The sequence below is a fragment of the Opisthocomus hoazin genome, chromosome 2 (genome assembly GCF_030867145.1).
Source record: "Opisthocomus hoazin isolate bOpiHoa1 chromosome 2, bOpiHoa1.hap1, whole genome shotgun sequence".
In the NCBI taxonomy this organism is placed as follows: domain Eukaryota; kingdom Metazoa; phylum Chordata; class Aves; order Opisthocomiformes; family Opisthocomidae; genus Opisthocomus; species Opisthocomus hoazin.
Window position 1 is genome coordinate 86,039,263 of NC_134415.1, and position 17,401 is coordinate 86,056,663.

General features: G+C 39.6%; 1 protein-coding gene across 1 annotated transcript in view; it reads left to right on the forward strand.

Moving 5' to 3' along the window:
- MMS22L (MMS22 like, DNA repair protein) overlaps positions 1 to 17,401 on the forward strand; it is a 95,681-nt gene that overhangs the window by 67,595 nt on the left and 10,685 nt on the right. Inside the window, exons 16-21 of the mRNA XM_075414341.1 lie at positions 863 to 1,013; positions 5,681 to 5,823; positions 6,589 to 6,731; positions 6,888 to 7,047; positions 9,293 to 9,462; positions 16,984 to 17,195. Coding sequence (XP_075270456.1) covers positions 863 to 1,013; positions 5,681 to 5,823; positions 6,589 to 6,731; positions 6,888 to 7,047; positions 9,293 to 9,462; positions 16,984 to 17,195 — 979 coding nt within the window. The remainder of the gene's footprint in view (positions 1 to 862; positions 1,014 to 5,680; positions 5,824 to 6,588; positions 6,732 to 6,887; positions 7,048 to 9,292; positions 9,463 to 16,983; positions 17,196 to 17,401) is intronic.

The following is a 17,401-nucleotide window of genomic DNA, read 5'->3' on the forward strand; positions in this document are numbered from 1 at the left end:
TCCAAAGTCAGTTTTCCTGACTCATTTGGTGCCTCTCGTTTCCTGTAACCAAATAAATGCTCAGCAGCTCAGATTATATTTTCTTCCTGAGTTTAAATGCATTTGTCATTTGCAGCATAAAGAATGTGCTGGTTTTTTTATTCTGATAATGTTACATATAGATTCCACAGCAGACCTAACAGAAACAGCAAAAAGTTATGCTTTGCTAACGAAAACTCTGTGCCAAGTACTGTCCCAGTTTCTAGATCTGCAGCTGCTATGTGAGATCCTTTTTCCAAGAATCAGCTTGTCCGTAGTGCTTTATTTACACAGAAACTTCTGATACATGAAAGGCTATTCTAAAAATAGAACGCTGCCAGCTTTTATTGAGTGAATATCTTTCCAGATACGGTTCTTCACTGCAAGAAGTGTGAGAAAACAACAAAGGAAATAAATAAAACTCAACCCTGTAAAGCATAATAATACTTATGTGTACAAGGGAAGAAGTGGTGGATGGAGGCGAGAAAGGGAAGCCAAGAAGACAAAAAAGCGAGTTTTTAAGACATAGATTTTATTGCATAGGTGGTAAAGCTATGCCTTCAGGATTCGTGATCTGTGGTTTTGTGAATATATTTAAAATTGCATACGTTTGGATCCATTTTCCCTCCTTTGCATTCAGTGCATCATGTTGACTTACAGACTCCTTGGGACAGAGACTACATTTTAACATGTGTACAAACGCTGTAGAATAGTTGCCTGGTTTGAATAGAGATTTCTGGTACTGCCAGGCTGTATATTATAATTTGTAATTAATTTTCAGTGGAACAGGAATGTACTGAGAAACCATTAACATCGTGCAATTTTTTTCTCTCTTTAAAACCAGGTTTTACTCTCTTGGCTTTGGATATACCCAGCAAAGCCTTATCAGAGCTCCAGCCGCAGCCCGTGCTATCGATGATGCAGCTGTTTGGATGGGATGACATGGTGTCACCTCAGCTGGTGTCAAGATACCTAAGTCACCTAATTCAAAACAGGTGAAAAATTGCAACTACTTGTTCTTCTGGTACCTTGTCGTTGCTTCAATAGACTTGTGGAAAATGTTGCTTCGAACAGTAATGTTTCATTAAGATGGGCCAAGTTCTTTCTATCTGCTGAAGTTCTAGGTTTCTTGAAGTCACATGGGACATTTCAGAGGGGATAGTGGGTGTTATTTGGGTTGGGTTGTTTGTTTGGTTTTATATGTAAATAGCTTAAGATACTCAAAATTTTTCAGGAAGGTAGGTAAGTATTTTGAAAAAGTTATCTCTCTTTTATATAGCAAACCACTTCTTTTTTTCCCAATGGAAACAGTTTTGTTACTAACAGATTTTGGAAAATGAGGACCTGGACAATATCTTCAGAGAAGTACTTCAGTGAAGAGCAATACTGCATCAAAGTGAAATGCCTGAACCCATAACCTGTTTTTAATTTGCGTATAGTTATCCACCCCCTGCTATTGTTGGTACACTTGGGCAAAGTTGTTAGTTTGGCAAGCCTCCTGCCCTAGCTGCACTTCAAGCTGGATAATGTAACTTGGTAAACTTCAAAATTTCTAGTTAAAACTACTGGACTTGTTTTTCCCCTTCCAGTTATGCTTAACAAAAATTTAACTCTTCTTATAAAAAGTCAAGGTAAACATTATCACAGAAATCTGAAAATGCTATATAGTAAGTATTCAATGTTTAAATATCTTGACTTCTTCAAAGCAAAGAACTTCTGGAGGAAGCTGAGGAGGAAGGGCTGGGCAGTATTGAAAGTATAAGGAAAACAATCGTACAGAGATGCGTGCATTAAAACTCTCTTTTTGTCAAGCTTGGAACACTTTCTGAGTGCATATTAATGTGCATGTAGCTCAGGTTTCTGAGACCTGCTAAATGGATGCTTTAAATTAAAGAATAGGTTTAGAAAATTTATCACATTCCTGTGTTTTACATGCCAATATTGAATTTTCACAAAATCACATAATTTCTTAGGTTGGAAGGGACTCCTGAGATCACGTAATCTGACTTGTCCAATGTCTCTGCTCAAGCAGGGTCAGCTAGAGCAGGTTGCCCAGGACTCTGTCCAGTCAGAATTTTATATACCTGAGAGATTTCATTTTCTTTAAGTAGGCCTGTATGAACTTAAGATACATGGATGGTGGTGGTTTGTGGTGTGGTTTTTTGTCCCCTCACCCCGCTTCTGAATCAGGCTTTGGAAGCAAGGGAGGTGAGAGAAGAGAGAGAAATAGGAAGTGCTTCTATGTCAGACTGTATTTGAAAGTGAAAAATGTGGCACGTTTTTAGGGTACCTGTTGTACTAAGGAGCATAGCTGTAAATCAGGATGTGGTAAAGACTACTTCAGTGGGATCAGCAAAGGTGAGGCTGTGGCCTTCTTGCAGGGAGATGTTAAAAGGGGTTGAATTTAGTTGATGGTGTGTCAGTTTGGAACTCGAGAGGAGCACTCGGTCCTCTGCTTTGTTGCCTTTCTCTTGTATGATCTCCATAGGGTGAGTGTCATGCAAAGTTGCAGATACCTAGCACACGCTGAATGAAATCAGAGCTAAGTGCATAAATGCCCATTTATAATTTGAATTTTGTTGCTCCTCAGGTGAGATCAAGAAAAACATTTTGATGCCTAAACTGCAGTTTTGGTATAATTTAGGTGCTTAAGGCTAATTACTGGTTCCCCCAGTAAACACTTAAGTGATTGAAAGCAGTTACTTAAGTATTCATTAGCAATATTCATTAAGCACCTGACATATTGTTATATATGTATCCACAGTTACATTGCTGTGCTGGCTGAGGTAACATTTGCCATATTTGGAACCACGGCTGAAGCATTCCTGTTCCCAAGTGATTGGGAGCAAGGTTGCATTAGCAAGTGCAGAACACGCACACGTGGCTAATACCGAGTTGCCCATACAGCCCTGCTGCCATAATTTTGTCTAAAAATGCAGTTAGCATTGATGATAGTTACCTGGTATGTGTTAGTTGAGAAGTTAGAGCACTTGTGCAAGAATTCAGAAAACCCAGGTTAAGTGGGTCTTGCCCTCTGAGGGAATTCAAACCTTCGTTTCCAAGTGCCAACTTAAAAAGGAACGAGAGGACCTTGCCCTGCTTTTGCAGGTTGTACCATGGACTAACTGAAAATGGCAGGTTCATGGATCCATACTGAGAGAACTAGCAGGAGAAAGCATGACTGCGTAGCTGAGCGATGATGGGTATTTGTCTTTTGCTTACGTGTGTGTACTCACTCCTTCTGGTTCTCCCTCATACGTTCCCACTCACTGTCATGCTCTGCTTTTCAGAGTCTTTCCCCTACCTGCTGAAAGCATGAGGCAGAACGCACCTACACAGAGGCAAATATTTGTGCCCCTAAGCCGTTGGGCTTGCAATTGCCCAGCCTCCAGTAGAACTGTGTTTCCCCGCTCGCTCCGTTGCCTCAAGGCCAACAAGGTGAGACTAGGCGAAGGTGTGTCCCTGCCTCATCAACAGAGCTGCAAGGTGCTCAGATTTCCTGGTGAAAGGACAGTGGGTACCTATGATAAGACATTTTTGGTAGAATTATACAGAGGTATTGTACTATAAACACTGTCATCTTATTATATGCTCATAAGATGGCATTTTTTTTTTTGTAGCATGATTCATGTACTTACTTTAGGCAGTTGTAGAGCAAAAGTTATTGAAGTATCTAAGTGCTGGGATCTTAAGACTTCATGGTTACTGTGTTGTGGTAATTGTCACATCAAATGTTCTCAGTTAAAAAGTAAAACAATTATTTCATTGCTGATTATATACCCTGTTACTACCCTGCAAGCTCTGCCTGGTCTCTTTATGATTGAAGCTTGTTCTGCATATCAGCTGTTTCAGTATCGATAATAAAGGTTCTACTGGACGAGCTGTGCCCCTGGGAACACGCGCACAAGCTTTGGCTTTTCTTTTGCCTCTGTGCCTGAAAGTTCCTCCCCAGATCCGTGTCATGCAGCGCGTGGTGGTGCTATAACCTGATTAAACTAACTTTGAGCAGGTGTATCGGCTCACTGGTTTAAAAGGGCCATTTGCCATGAGTCTGGCAGGTAGTTATTATTCTTTCCTTTCTTAAGGATGAGGAGCATATTCCTCTCCAGTTTTAGGAAGATGCTGAAGTGGCCTACCTACCAGCAAGCAAGAGAAAGAAGAGTAAGACCACAGCAGAAAATGTTTTTGTGAGCCCTTGGGGCCAAGTAGACTGGCTGTGTACATCAAGATTACACAAGGCTGTAATTTTTTGTTGTTTATACATTACTGAAAAGAGCATTAAGTCCATAGGCATCCTGTTTTCTTCCTCTTTTGGTACTGGAATTTAATTATAATTCTTTGTATTTTGTTTGCTTGCATTTGGTGTCCCTATTTATTATGTCAATAGTACTTCAGCAGGGATGTTCAGCCAAAATAGACAGTTGTCATTGGTTTTAACTAAATGAAATAGAAAAAAAAAATTAATGTTGTTCAGTGAGAAACAGAATCCAGTCAGGTTTCCATGTGGACCTGTGTTGATTTTCTGTTGCAGGCATGAGTAAAAATTCAGTAGAAAATAAGTAGATTTATATGTACATATATCAAGAAAAGAGTACAGGCATTTTTCATTAAAGTCAAAGCACCTAGGACTGACCAGGGAAGAAATCTCTTGTATAAAAAGGTGTAACTATTTTCAAGAAATTTCACTGACCTGAAGCACAAGCGGAGCTCATCCGAGAGGAATTGCAAGCAGGGTGCAGAGCAGACCCGCTGTCTGTTAGCAAGGGCTTTCTGCAGAATTAGCGGTGCGGGGCTGATGTGCTTGGGAAAAAGTGACTGCAGCAGCTTCTGGCGGTGGTGAGGCGGGTCGAACTTTGGGAATACTGAGCAGCAGAGTACAGGGGCTGTGCATTGAGTGTCGATGGTGCCATTGACTCCGGCCTGACATCCGGCTGGCGGAACAGTAGCGAGCGTTTGAAAGTATGTGCAGCAAGTTTGCTGTGTGGGGGAATATATACGCTGGCGTGTGCACGCGTATGTGGATGCGTACATCTGTAAGTGTACAGCAAGTGTAGCAGTCTCCTTTCTCATCTCCAAGCTGCCTTTTTACGTTTCCCTTTTTGATCTGTTTCTAACGTGACATGTCTTTATTTGCTAAAGCAGACCTTCTCTGCTCCATCTTTTCTGTAGCCAGGACTAAGCAGGCTTCAGAGGAGCGTGGGGCACCTGACCTAGCTTTGTATGAAAGCCTGGGGTAGCTTAAGCAGTGTCAGTGTGAAGTTACAGGTTGATTCAGATAAACTATTCCCAGCGTTGTACATCATCCATTTAGACAGTACTGTCAAATTAGCCGTTGTTAGAATAAGGCATTTCACGTTGTGTGAGTTTTTCTCCCTCTGTTTTGTTTTATGTAGAGAAAGCATACATATATGTGTATATATGCTTTTATATTACTATGCGTGGCGTTACCAGATTGATCATGTTTGCTGTATTTAGGCATCAGGATATTGTGAGCAAAGGCTGTAGAGTACACAGAAGGAATGCCAGTTGGCCTTTCTGGTACTTTATTTCTGTTTCTGTGCACTGTTTCTATACGTCTACAACCAAATGAGAGATGCTTGCCACCTTTTTGCATGCTTTTATTAGCTCTCTTTACCTTTTTCTTCCTCTTCTACCTACGCAGTGCACTGTGTGAAGCTTTTTCCAGTATGGGTTATACCTCCTATGAAGCTCTGACAGTACGTTCGTGGTTTCGATGCGTTCTGCAAATGTTCATAGATCAACCGAGTGGTACGCTGGCCAAGACAGATGCTGAGCGAACAGTTGGTAAGTGTTCGCATTTCCCTAATGTTTGCAGTAACGGTTCTATATTGCAAAACTGGCAAACATTTTCAGCTAATTACAAAATGTATTTTTGTTTGTATTCCTTTACTTTTACCTAATTACAAAATGTGTTTCTTTACGCTGCTTGTGCTATTTATTGATAGTTTGCCTGCTCTGCATATGACAAATTTATCACAAACAAAGATAAAAGAGCTTGTTTCCTTGGAAGCAAAGAACAAAAAACTTGCTCCCAAGGAGACAAGCTATTTTTTCTCCCATGGAGAAACTGCTCTGAAAAAAGTGAAAATCTGAAGTAAATAGTCAGAAATCATGCTGTGAATGCCCTAAAAGAAGAAAAAGGAAAAAAATCCAGTTGCAAGTAATTCTTCCCTTTTCTATAGTGGATATTTTTTTTTCTTACAGCGATACTTCATCACTTCTTCTATAAAACACTGCAGTTCAATTACTTGTAGAACACATCTTCTAGCAACTATTTTTCATACGTGTTGTGTAGATTTTGAAGAAAACCGTCAGTAACATGAAAGACTTGGTTATCCATACTTAATACTCTTCATTCTCTTATATCTGTATTAGAAACATAACTGGTTTAGACACACATTCTTTGTCTGGAGAGATGCAGTCAGTTGCAGAATCCTTGTATTTTAGGCAATTAAAAATCATATTTCATTTTATGATTTTGTGACTAAAGTAAATCGAAAAACATAACTATACACTATATTTACTGCTGTGCTGTCTTGTAACAAACAGGGAAAGCCTATATGGAGCAGCTGACTGAAATGACAAGACTTATTTTTAAACTCTCGGAAGTAGAAAACATTCTTTCAAAGGCTCATGTTGAAGAGTCAGTTTTCAAGCAAGACCCTAAAAATGCTCTTGTCCAATTCATTAAGGTACTGTACATCTCTGTGTTAGCTTTATAGGACAATTTTAGGGAAAAGGAATGATGTATCAGATTTTGTTTGATGTACAAAATGAAATTACTCACTCAAACCTCCTAAGAGACTTAGTAGCTTTATTTATATTTATTTCAATGTTTGTTTTCTCAGGCTGTTGGTAGAACTTACAGTGGCCTTCAGACACTCCCTGAGAAATCTGCCATGGTAGCAAAGGCTCTGGAATATTTAGGTGATGTATTAAAGTATGTAAAACCTTACCTGAAGGTAAAAGGACCTCCGGAAGGTCTGCAGCTTACATATTGGATCATAGGTAATTATTTTTCAACCTCTTTTCTTTTAGGAAATAGTTTTAAGGAATCAGTAAAATGCGATTTTTAATACTTTTTTTTTTTTTCCTATCTACTGTCCATCTTAATGGTTTAAAAAAGCAAAGTCACCCAGATGTTGCTATTAGATACTTAATTTTCTTCCACTGGTTTTCTTTTGTTTTTGTCCTGATGCCTAACCTTGTGGTTTTTGTAAATTACCCCTGCAAATCAGAGTTTTCAAAAGTAAGATGTTTTCATGTCCTTTACCACTGAAAACCACCTGTTTCACCTAAACAAAATGAGAAACAATGACAAGCCAGTGAAGCAATGTTATAACGTGCTGCATCGTAGTTACTGGAGTTACAACAGTGGACAGATCAGCTTAGGAATGTAACTTACTGCCTTTTAGGACTGCTCCTCTGACATACACGCTGGGCTTCATTAAAGCTCAAATCCTAGTATTTGTTCATGACAGTGTAGAACCACTGACAGGATGGAAAAATCAGAGTGCTGTTTACCGTGAATGAGTGTGCCAGTCTGACCCACTTACCTTTATAAATAGGGTAAACCTTATGTGTCTTAAAGACAGAGGTAATGATTTGCAGGTACATGCAGTGTAGATCATGATTATAAGGCGTACAGTGAAAAGCGTGGCCACGATGCCGAAGGTGCATCAAATGTAACGGAATTTGAGTTTTGTAAAATACTTTACTTTTCTATGGCAAGATCTGCGTGTTTTGATATACAAGACGTGTCAAATTAAATGGTTTTAGGTATCCAGATGTTGGCTTGAAGCCTTGTAAAGTAATTGTAGATTGGTATTTTCCTTTCTGTTCTGTGCAGTAGGAAATGATTAATCTTCAGTCGTGCTGTTGTGTGCAAGAAATTGTCTTTTTAGTTAAGAAAACATAAAAAAGGTTTAAAAGAAAACAAATGTATTTCAGTCACTTCTTCACATTCTGTGGGCTGGTTAAATTGTAAGGACAAAGCAAGAAACTTAACAAATCCAAACACCTCCTGTCTGTGGTCAGATTGTGTCTTCTACTGTGCCATACGTCAAAGCGGCGACAGTAGGAGGACTTTTAGCAGGAATGAGCTAAATTTCAGAACAGGAAGCTTAGACAACGTTGTCAGAAGTATTGTTCAGTGATCGTTCTCTTTCTCTATGATTGATCATTGTGTTTTCATTCGCTCCACAAGATTAATGTTGTTTTGCGTTGTTTTTAGAGATGGCAATGGATGACTTTTATAGATTAATAATATCTTTTAACAGCCTACTTTTGATCTTTTGTTATTTTCGAAGTATCAAACATTTTCTTGGGATGTTCCTATATTTTTAACCTAGCAAACTTTCTTACTTCTAATTAATATAAACTTAAGAATGTCTGTGGGGTCTGCTACATATGAATCTTGTTTTATTTGATCTGTATTTAGAGTATTAACACTCACAAGCATAGAGTTATTTTCTCAAGAAAAATTACACCTCACCTGCAATAAGGATGTTTCTCAAAGTCAGGGTATTTACACATCAACACCTTTTTACTGGTTTTTTGCGACTCAAAAGCAAGATCTTAAAACTGGCTCAAAGCTGCACTTGTGATATGTGAATGTGTTGAAAACAAGAAAGGTGTTCTCTGAGGCTCTCATTTTGTAGGCTGAGCACCCACGACCGTGCTGGTTTAATGGAGTTGACTGCCCCTCGTTCTTCTTAATCTGCCAGATTGGATGCATTAAATACAATTTGAAAGATACTTAATGTTGTCCTAATGTTGAATCACTGTGGTAGGAGGTGCTGATGTGGCCACAAGTGGCGTTAGACAAATGTGAAAGGGAAGGCAAAGGCAGCATCTCTCTGTAAAATGCGGTGAATGCACACAGTACGGTAAATGTTTAAGTGCATGTGTGCTGATTGCAATAGTGTTTTGTATCAGGGTTAGTTTAATTTTTCTGCAGGGATGTGGGAGACTGTCCTTTCTTTAGTGTTACTGTACTTTTCCTAAAGCAGCTTCAATTGCATGAAAACTTGTAATTGTAAAGTAATGAATCAATTTAGTACTTTCATTTTGCTGAACTGTAAATGGACTTTGAGTCATCTTCACTGGGCTTCTTCAGTTTCAGAGACATTTCAGTTGCTGTTGCTACTCTTGGATTATCTAATTTAACGTAATTGCCTCTTCAGGCTTTCTTATTTATTTTTTTTTTCCCCCGACTAAATTGCTTTGGGATTTCATGATTCTTTTTCAACAGGATGTCTGGTAAAGTTCTGGGCGCCGATACTGGCTACTTCCAAAGCTCAGCAACTCCTGTTCCGCATCGTGGATTGCTTACTGCTGCCACACTCTGTGCTCCAGCAGGACAAAGAGCTGCCTGCGGCTTTGCTGTCTGCCATTCAGGAGAGCCTGCCTCTCTATCTGCAGGTAAATGCCTGAACTCTATTACCAGCAGACAAATGAATCTTCAGGAAAAGGTTCATATTGCAGAGGATGTTTTCTTTTTCCCTAATCAAAACAAGCGTTGACTGAATTTAAAGCAGCAGCAAGAGGAGTTTTTTCTGCTTGTAGGAGTGGAAGGCAAGATGCCACCCTGTTGGCTTTCCCCTCGTTGCATGCTGCTATGCTGTGGTGCCCTCCAGAGCTGCTACTCTGATCGCTGCACATAGAGAAGCTTTTCACCAGCCTGCTGTTTGCACTGGTCTCTGGTGTGAGAGGTTTCTGAAACAGTGGATCAAATAATCAGAATATGCAGCAAGGCACTTGTTGAGATGACAGAGCAGACGAATGTTTTAAATCATCCTTGACTTGCCTAACTGTAGATAATTAAAGATGAGCTGGGGTTTTTTTGCATTGCTCTTAGGAACAAAAGACAGTCCTCTGTGTATCATGGCACTGTTTTATCTTAATAGTTTGAGAATATGTTTTGATGAATCAAGTTCCTGCAGCTTACGCTTACATGACTAAAGCCTTCTTGCCCATTATTCCTCCTATTCTTCCCTCTGCTTACCTATCACTCTTGATACTCTGTAAGGCTTCCTAATGCTGTAGAAAGAGAATTAATTCCTGCAGGTGAGGAAGATAATATATTTTTTACATAAATAACTTGTCATGTTTTTCCTTGTAAATCCTTGGGTATTTTTTGCCTACTGTTTCCCCTTCCCTCTTAGTCTTCGTTTTGATTGCAGTCTTCACGGATTACGGGATTGTATTATGAAACAGCGCGGTGGTGACATTGTAAACATCCCTCGGATTTATTCCTTTTGAAAGTTGCGTTGTGATCGATGGCGTGTCATATGGAAGTGAATGTGATTATATAATGATGTGCAGAATATGACTTGCTTTGCTTCTCTGTAGGTATTTTCAGAACGATGTACATGTAGGACCATCTGGACACTGCTACTACCAGAGAGTGTGACTGTCTGCTTGCTAATTTAGTATTTTAGTCAGAAAGCACTGCTTCTCTGTAGTCTGCGCACACGGGTGTAGCTTTAAGATGAACCCACTCAAGCTGGTTTTGAAGTCCAAGTGTTGTGGACCCTTGTTTCCTGTTTTCTTTGTCAGTCTCTGACTTCCCGACCTCGCTGCCGTCCTCTTCAGCAGTCTGCTGTGTAGTCCATGTGCTTTCCGGCTAGGCTAGGTGATCCTGTTGACCAAATGGTTTATTTTAGACAAATGCTGCTTCTAGAAAACAAGTAATTCTTTAATCTGACAAACACTTTTGGGCAGAGAAGACAAAGAGAAGAAGACTTATTTTTCCTGTTTCAATATGTAACTTCTGCATTTTATTAATTGCTTGTATTTAGGAAGTTCCAACAGAGAATCACAGAATGGTTTGGGTTGGAAGGGACCTTAAAGACCATCTAGTTCCAACTCCTCTGCCACGGGCAGGGACATTTTAAGTGCTTCAAACGGCTTCATTCATTCTGAAATATTTCCTTCCTCTTTATTTGGGAAAGTGGAAAAATTCCAATTTAGAATCAACTCAAAACTAAAATATTTCAATATTGGGTTTTTAAAAAAAAATTCTTTTGTGACTGCTTCTGAGCTCCTTTGAGATTAAATGGGTTCTAGGCACTCTCTGACTTCTCAGGTTATTGCTGCACAGTTGGCTTAAGCCTAAATTAATTCTTTCACCCCCATGTGCATTCCCATTTAATTTCCTTTCATGATACTGTGAATAGCTATTTGTGAGCTGATTCTATTAGTAACTAGCCCTACAAATCAACCAGCCAAACACAAAAACCCAAAACTCAAATGGGCTTATAAGAAAAGTTATAAAACATTATGTGTGGAAGGGAAGGACCGAGAAACAGAATCCTCTGGGAACAACCCCACCTTGACTAACTTAAACTGCCGGCGATCTGTGCGATCAGACTCTCCTTGGGTGGCTGCCCGATGTCGGGTCCCCATTCGTGGAGGTGGAGCAGTGGTATTTTAGTGCAGGAGCCTTAATTCACCCTCATGTTAGACAAACATTGTTCCATAGATCTGTCCCTGTTAATACTCTAGTTTACAACTTAATCCTTTGGCAGTTAAATGAAAATAAAGAAATGGGAATTTGGAGACCGTGCAAAATATCTTCTTATACATGCAAATTCTTCGTTCATAGCCAAAGCCTGAAAGCCTTGAGTAGCATTTCTACTCAGAGGGATTTTCATTTTTTTTTTCTTTTTTTTCCAGTCTTCTCAAAAGTTCCAGGCTCCATCCCAGTCCTCTCTTTTTTTGTTCTGAATTCTCCTTCTTTGGCTCCTTCAGTGTGGGCTTCTCCTCCTTTGTCCAAAAAACCTTCTCAGATCTAGAAAACATATTAGTTTGCAAAGCTTCCCTCTTTCCAGAGCTTTTAACAACTAATCTTAATGTGGTTTATTTGATCCTTTTATGTGGGTTTTGAAAAGGATTTGAAATCAGTCTTGGTAGCAGGTAGTTAATTTCCCACATTCATTGATGCAGCAATCTTATGAAATTCTGTAGAATTTCTGAATTGTATAGAAAAAGATTCCCCAAATAGTCACACACCTTGTGTAGTGGTAATGCAACTGGCCACACAACTTGGGTAGCAGGCTTAAATACAAGAACAATGTTCTTGTCACTGTGCTGTACCAAGGACATCATCTTTGTTCGTCCCCCTAAAATGGCGGAGACCAATTTTTCCATCTTTTAGGACAACATACGGAGCTCCTTTTTGTCTCCCCAAAGCGTAGGTGACAATTCATCGAAGCTGATGACTGTATCCCACCCTCCCTCACCACCCCCTCAAACCTACAGGTTTATTTTTAATAGAACAAAATCACCGGCTTTGTTTAGTTTTACACAAGCCCAAATAATTGGCAAATGCGCTAATTAAGACTGGACATTGCATTTCTCTCTCCTCAATTTAGACTGTATTTGTTATGTTTGTGTTTACTGTATATATAAATTTGGGCAACTGATCTGTTCTCCACTGTACGTTGAACTTACCTAGAAGTTTCCTTCCAACTCTCACTGATTCCGCCCTGTCAAAATAGCTTCACTCTAGCAACTTTTAAACTAGCCTTTTTTTCTTGCCTAAAGGGTTACTGTTTGGATATTATTTCTTTCACTGTGCATCACCTGGTTTGATAATATTTGATGACCTAAGAAAGGTTTTGTTGGGATATAATATGAAAATTGTCCTCAGAGTTGTTTGAATGATGGACTTCAGAAAGGAAAGCATGAAGAACATGAATGAACAGCTGTTTTGTAATTTTAGGGGACTTAACTCTTAACTTTGTCATAGTGAGGCATGTAAAATCTAACATTCGGTATTTTGCCATTGTACAAAGAAGTTGAGTTGATTTGTGTGATAGTGGATCGCTGAAGCTTACTACAGGAAACTCGAGAGCAGGTGAGATTACCCTTGGATGGATTTCTTGGAGCAGGATTTGGAGGAATTTTTGTACACATGTACTAGTAATATGGGAAAGAACTGAAACAGTGTACAGAACTTATTTTAGAGAAGAAATCCTAGTTTAATTATATCTTGCAGAATACAGTGTAGGTGAATGGAATAAGCATAATATACGTAACGATGGGAAGGGTAAGATACCCTGCTTGATTTATAAGCATTAATCCTGTCCAGACATGGAAGATGGTTGATTTCTCTCTAAAGACAGGAGAGTAGTGAAAGAGCTTAATTCTAAGTAGTGCTTGGCACATACATTTTCCAGTGATTATAATGGGCCTGTGCAGGCTCAGCATTTGTCAGAGATCAGACCTTAAAAGCCCTCCTGTGAGCCACATCTGCGGTCCGATATTTGAGCAAGCTTATTAATACGTTTTGTGAATTATAGTATGTGTTTAATAGGAATTGTACAACATTAATTGGTGAACAGCAGATTTATTCCAACAGCAGGACTGATATTATAAGTCATCATTAGGTAGCTTGGCATTTCTGCAGTGAATAGTTCCAGTAATCCATACTAATCGGTTCTTCGCTCTCCACAGGTGATTTACAGATATATGGATAAATCAGAAGAAAGAGGCAGCTCAGGCCACAAAAGGTTCCTGCAGTGAGCACGCACAGGAATCGGGTTGCCTTGCTGCTAAAACGAGGAGCAGATGTTGTCATGCCCCTCTGCTCCCCTGAAAACGTCTTTGGTTTTGGGGGGGGTTTAACTTCAGAAGATGGCTAAAGAACGTAGTTAAGAAAAAGAGGGTGGCTCTGTCAGCCCTTTAAAGTCCATCTGCTTTGTAGGGCTTGTCCTAGGAGTCTGACGTGATTGGTTTTAGATCTCTGGTCCAACACGGCAGTCTAGTAGCATGTGTTTCTATTCTCTCTCATATGAACAGTAGCTTCCTTCATCTCTTTTAATTACTGGTAGGATTTAAAAGAAGAAAGTTGTGTCTGATTTCCTTGTAATCACATCCCTGGCCAGCACTGCCTGGGATGTTTTGCCTTTGTACTCAGAGATTTGCAGCTACTGCGCAGTGTCGGTGATTTATCCCTTGTGCCACTTGGGACTGGTGTTGTCAGACCCTGTGCAGGTCTGTTGCTCTCTGCACTTTGTAAGAAGAAGGAGGAGTCCAAAATAAAGAACACAGTGCTGAGCTAAAGTCAGTGAGCCTTTGTGTTCGAAAGAGAAATTCAAGTTTTTTTCTGGAAACTTAGGGAACAGTAGAAGCGCCAGGGTCAAAGATGTGACAATTCTTCCCTGAAGAGCTGTGATGCTGTAGATGTGCCCTTCGTGTGTGAGGACAGATTCATGGATTTTTCTGCTTTGTAGAAGAGAAGGATTTTTTGTTCAGGGGTGTTTTTCTGGCTCCCAGCAAAATGGAAGGTGGTTTTTCTCACTGTTGTCTCACTGGAAAAAAAGAATTTGTATCTTGGAAGCAGGCGGTGCTAATCTTGTAACATTCATTAAGAAAAATGATGAGGATCCTCCTTATTTAAGAGAGAATTTTGCTATTACTATGTGGTTTTAAAAATTTCACCTTGAGAGGCAGCATCTCTGCCTGACCCACCAAAAAGGAACCTGGAATCCTTTCTAAAGAAAACATTAGGTTCCAGGAAAAAAAAAAGTAATTTTTGGTGGTGTTTTTTAAATGCTTCTTAAATTAACAGCTCTCCTTACAGGGTTTCAAGAGCTCTCTCTCTAGCCTCATCAGATAACTAAAGAAAGAAATCCCTAGTTAACCTGTGTCCTTTTTTCCCTTCTAGTCAAAAAGAGTATCTTTCAGTAATGCTCTTGACAGTGTGTTGTGGGTTTTTTTTTATTTAATCCTTTCCTTCTTTTTCAGAATACATCTCTTCCATCCCACACCCCAAAAAATTAAAATTAGTTTACTTCAACTCAAAGAATGAAAATGCTTTAATGAAGGATCAGGGTAGGTTTGTTGATCCATCTTCGAGTGAAACTATTAGAAGATCCGCAAAAATTAGTCAGTGTTCCTTCAGATATCTAAATTCTATATTTTTGCTTTTTATTGCATCTATTAAGTATCTTTAAGATCATTTCTTCAACACAGTAACTCTTACTATTTAATAATAACTGATTTCTTCCTTCCTTTCTTGATACTATGTAGCATTTGTTGATCCTCAGTTTGAGGAATTGTCTCATTTTAGTAGCTGTCCTTGTTGGTTCTTCACAGATGTTATGTTCCTCATGTATTCCCACAGGTGATTTTTGTGTCCCTTTTATCAGGTAGGTTAATACAATTTCTCGCAGATTTTTTTTTCGGTAGTGTTAAAACAGTCTAGAGTCTTAAGAGTGCCGGCTCTGTTTTGGGGATTACGGAATATTTTCTGTCATTTTGTAAGAGCTGTAGCATAGAAAGCACAGAAAACTCTTCTTTATGCCTGCTGCAACATCTTACTGAAAACAGAAAACGCTCCAGCTTACAGATTATTTAGTCATCTGTAAGAGTCTCCCTGAGTCTGCTACTTGCCAAGCAGTGTTTTTAAGAATTCTGATATAGCAGCAGCTGCTTTTTCCTACAGAATTTTGCTGTATGTACACAAGCAGAGGAGAGAATGTGGACTGTTTATCAGAGCCTCAGTTCGGGCAGTGTGGTTTTCATCATTGGGACTTACCAAAATGACCAAGGAGGTCTAGAAGTAGGTGAAGTTAAACTCTAACCGAACATGTCTGTGCTCATGTGGTGTGGAACCAAAAGTGGGAACTCCCTATTTCAAATGCCAAGAAGACCCTCAGCTATGTCTCACCCTGCTTTTTTCTAAAAGAATTGTTCTGTTGTGGTCACACAGACAGGTATAGATGGAAACCTTTTGGGGGAGGGACTCCTACGCACAAAGCAACGGAAATACTCTGTGTCGGCAGCTGGGGAACAAAAGCAGCTTGCCCTGAACTATTCATTCATGTATTAGGGGCATTAGCTTAGCTCAGCAACCGTCAATATTCCAGCAGATACTCCTCCTACCAAAACTGGAGTCTGGAATGTGACGCTAGTGGAAGTTTGAAGGACTGTTGGAGTTGCTGCCTGGGGAACTCTGTGCTTGAACTTCTTTTACACCATTATTCTTGCTTGACAAAACTATTGTGAAAACTCTGAATTGTCAAGAGGCTTCTGTTTGTGCCGCTGACTGTGACCCTTGGGATGGGAGATTACTGGACTTACTTTTTTTTTTTTCCCTTAGTGATTTGTTCTTCTTCCTTTCAGTAATCAAAGCAAGGGGAAGGAAACTCTTAACTTTCTCTCACAGCAACTTGTACCACTAAGAATAATGCTCTCTCTTCAGAGACATACTGTGTATATGTTGTATAAATATGGGTAGTGCTCAGAGAGGTGCTTTCTGGGCAAGTGCTTTCGTTGCAGATTTTTCTCTGGATCAGTATAGCTTATAGTGGATAAATCACAGCAGTTTGAGCCTTATCTCAAACAGATTTGTTAAAAAACCTCTAAATCCCTTATAAATGGTGCCTAATTTACCCTAATTTGTGCACACTATGAGCAGGCTTTTTTTTTGTCAGACCATGATTCTAAGTGCTCAGCTTTCTGCTATATTGTTCCTACAAAAATTTCACATGGTGCTTTACAAACAGATGAGGTATTGTCTCTCTCCCTTCATAAATCATACCTGACTAATATACTTTGTTAGACCATGTACAGAGTTGAAAAGTAATTGAGAAGCTCTTGGGCACAGAAACACATTCTCAGGTCTGAAATGCCAGAGTTTTACTCGAGCTTTGGGACACGCAAGGTCCCCTCCAAATCTGATCATCCGATCTATTAATTAGTCTAGTAAAAGATTTTTATCTCTTGCAAGCCTTGCCCTGGCTCTGTCTTCATTTGTAGACCATCATATCTGCAGCAAATTACTGATGCTTATTTCTCGTGCAGTTGTTACTCTTATGTGCAGCAGTTTACACAGCGTGTAGCAAGTATTTAGCCTACGGTTGTTAAACATTTATTCAAAAGTATTATTAAAAATTTATTCAGTTTCTCACTTTTTACACTTTTCTTCTGCAGGGCCTGTCCTTTATATGTTGCCAGTCCCAAACACAGGGTGCCTATTTAAATCAACTGCTTGGGAGCATTATTCGACAGTATTTTGGGCGATTTCTCCCTTCTTCTCCGACTGCGCTTGGAGCCGGACAGCATCCCATGCTGACTGCTTTGTGCAGCCCCATTACAGCCCCCCAGGTGCTACGTCTACGGAAGACCACTCTGCATGTCATAAAGTAAGGACCAGTGAAGTAAAAAAAAAAACAAACAAACCCCATCACTTATTCAGGTTTCACAAACAGCTAATGAGAAAGTGAATGCCACTGCTTTCTTCTCAGTAACTGACAGTTTGGCTGTGGGAAGAGCCTGTACGTTGCTGGGCAGGGAGCAAGGGAAGGACAATGTGTATAGAGCAGGAGAGTAAAACTGGGAAGATCTGGAG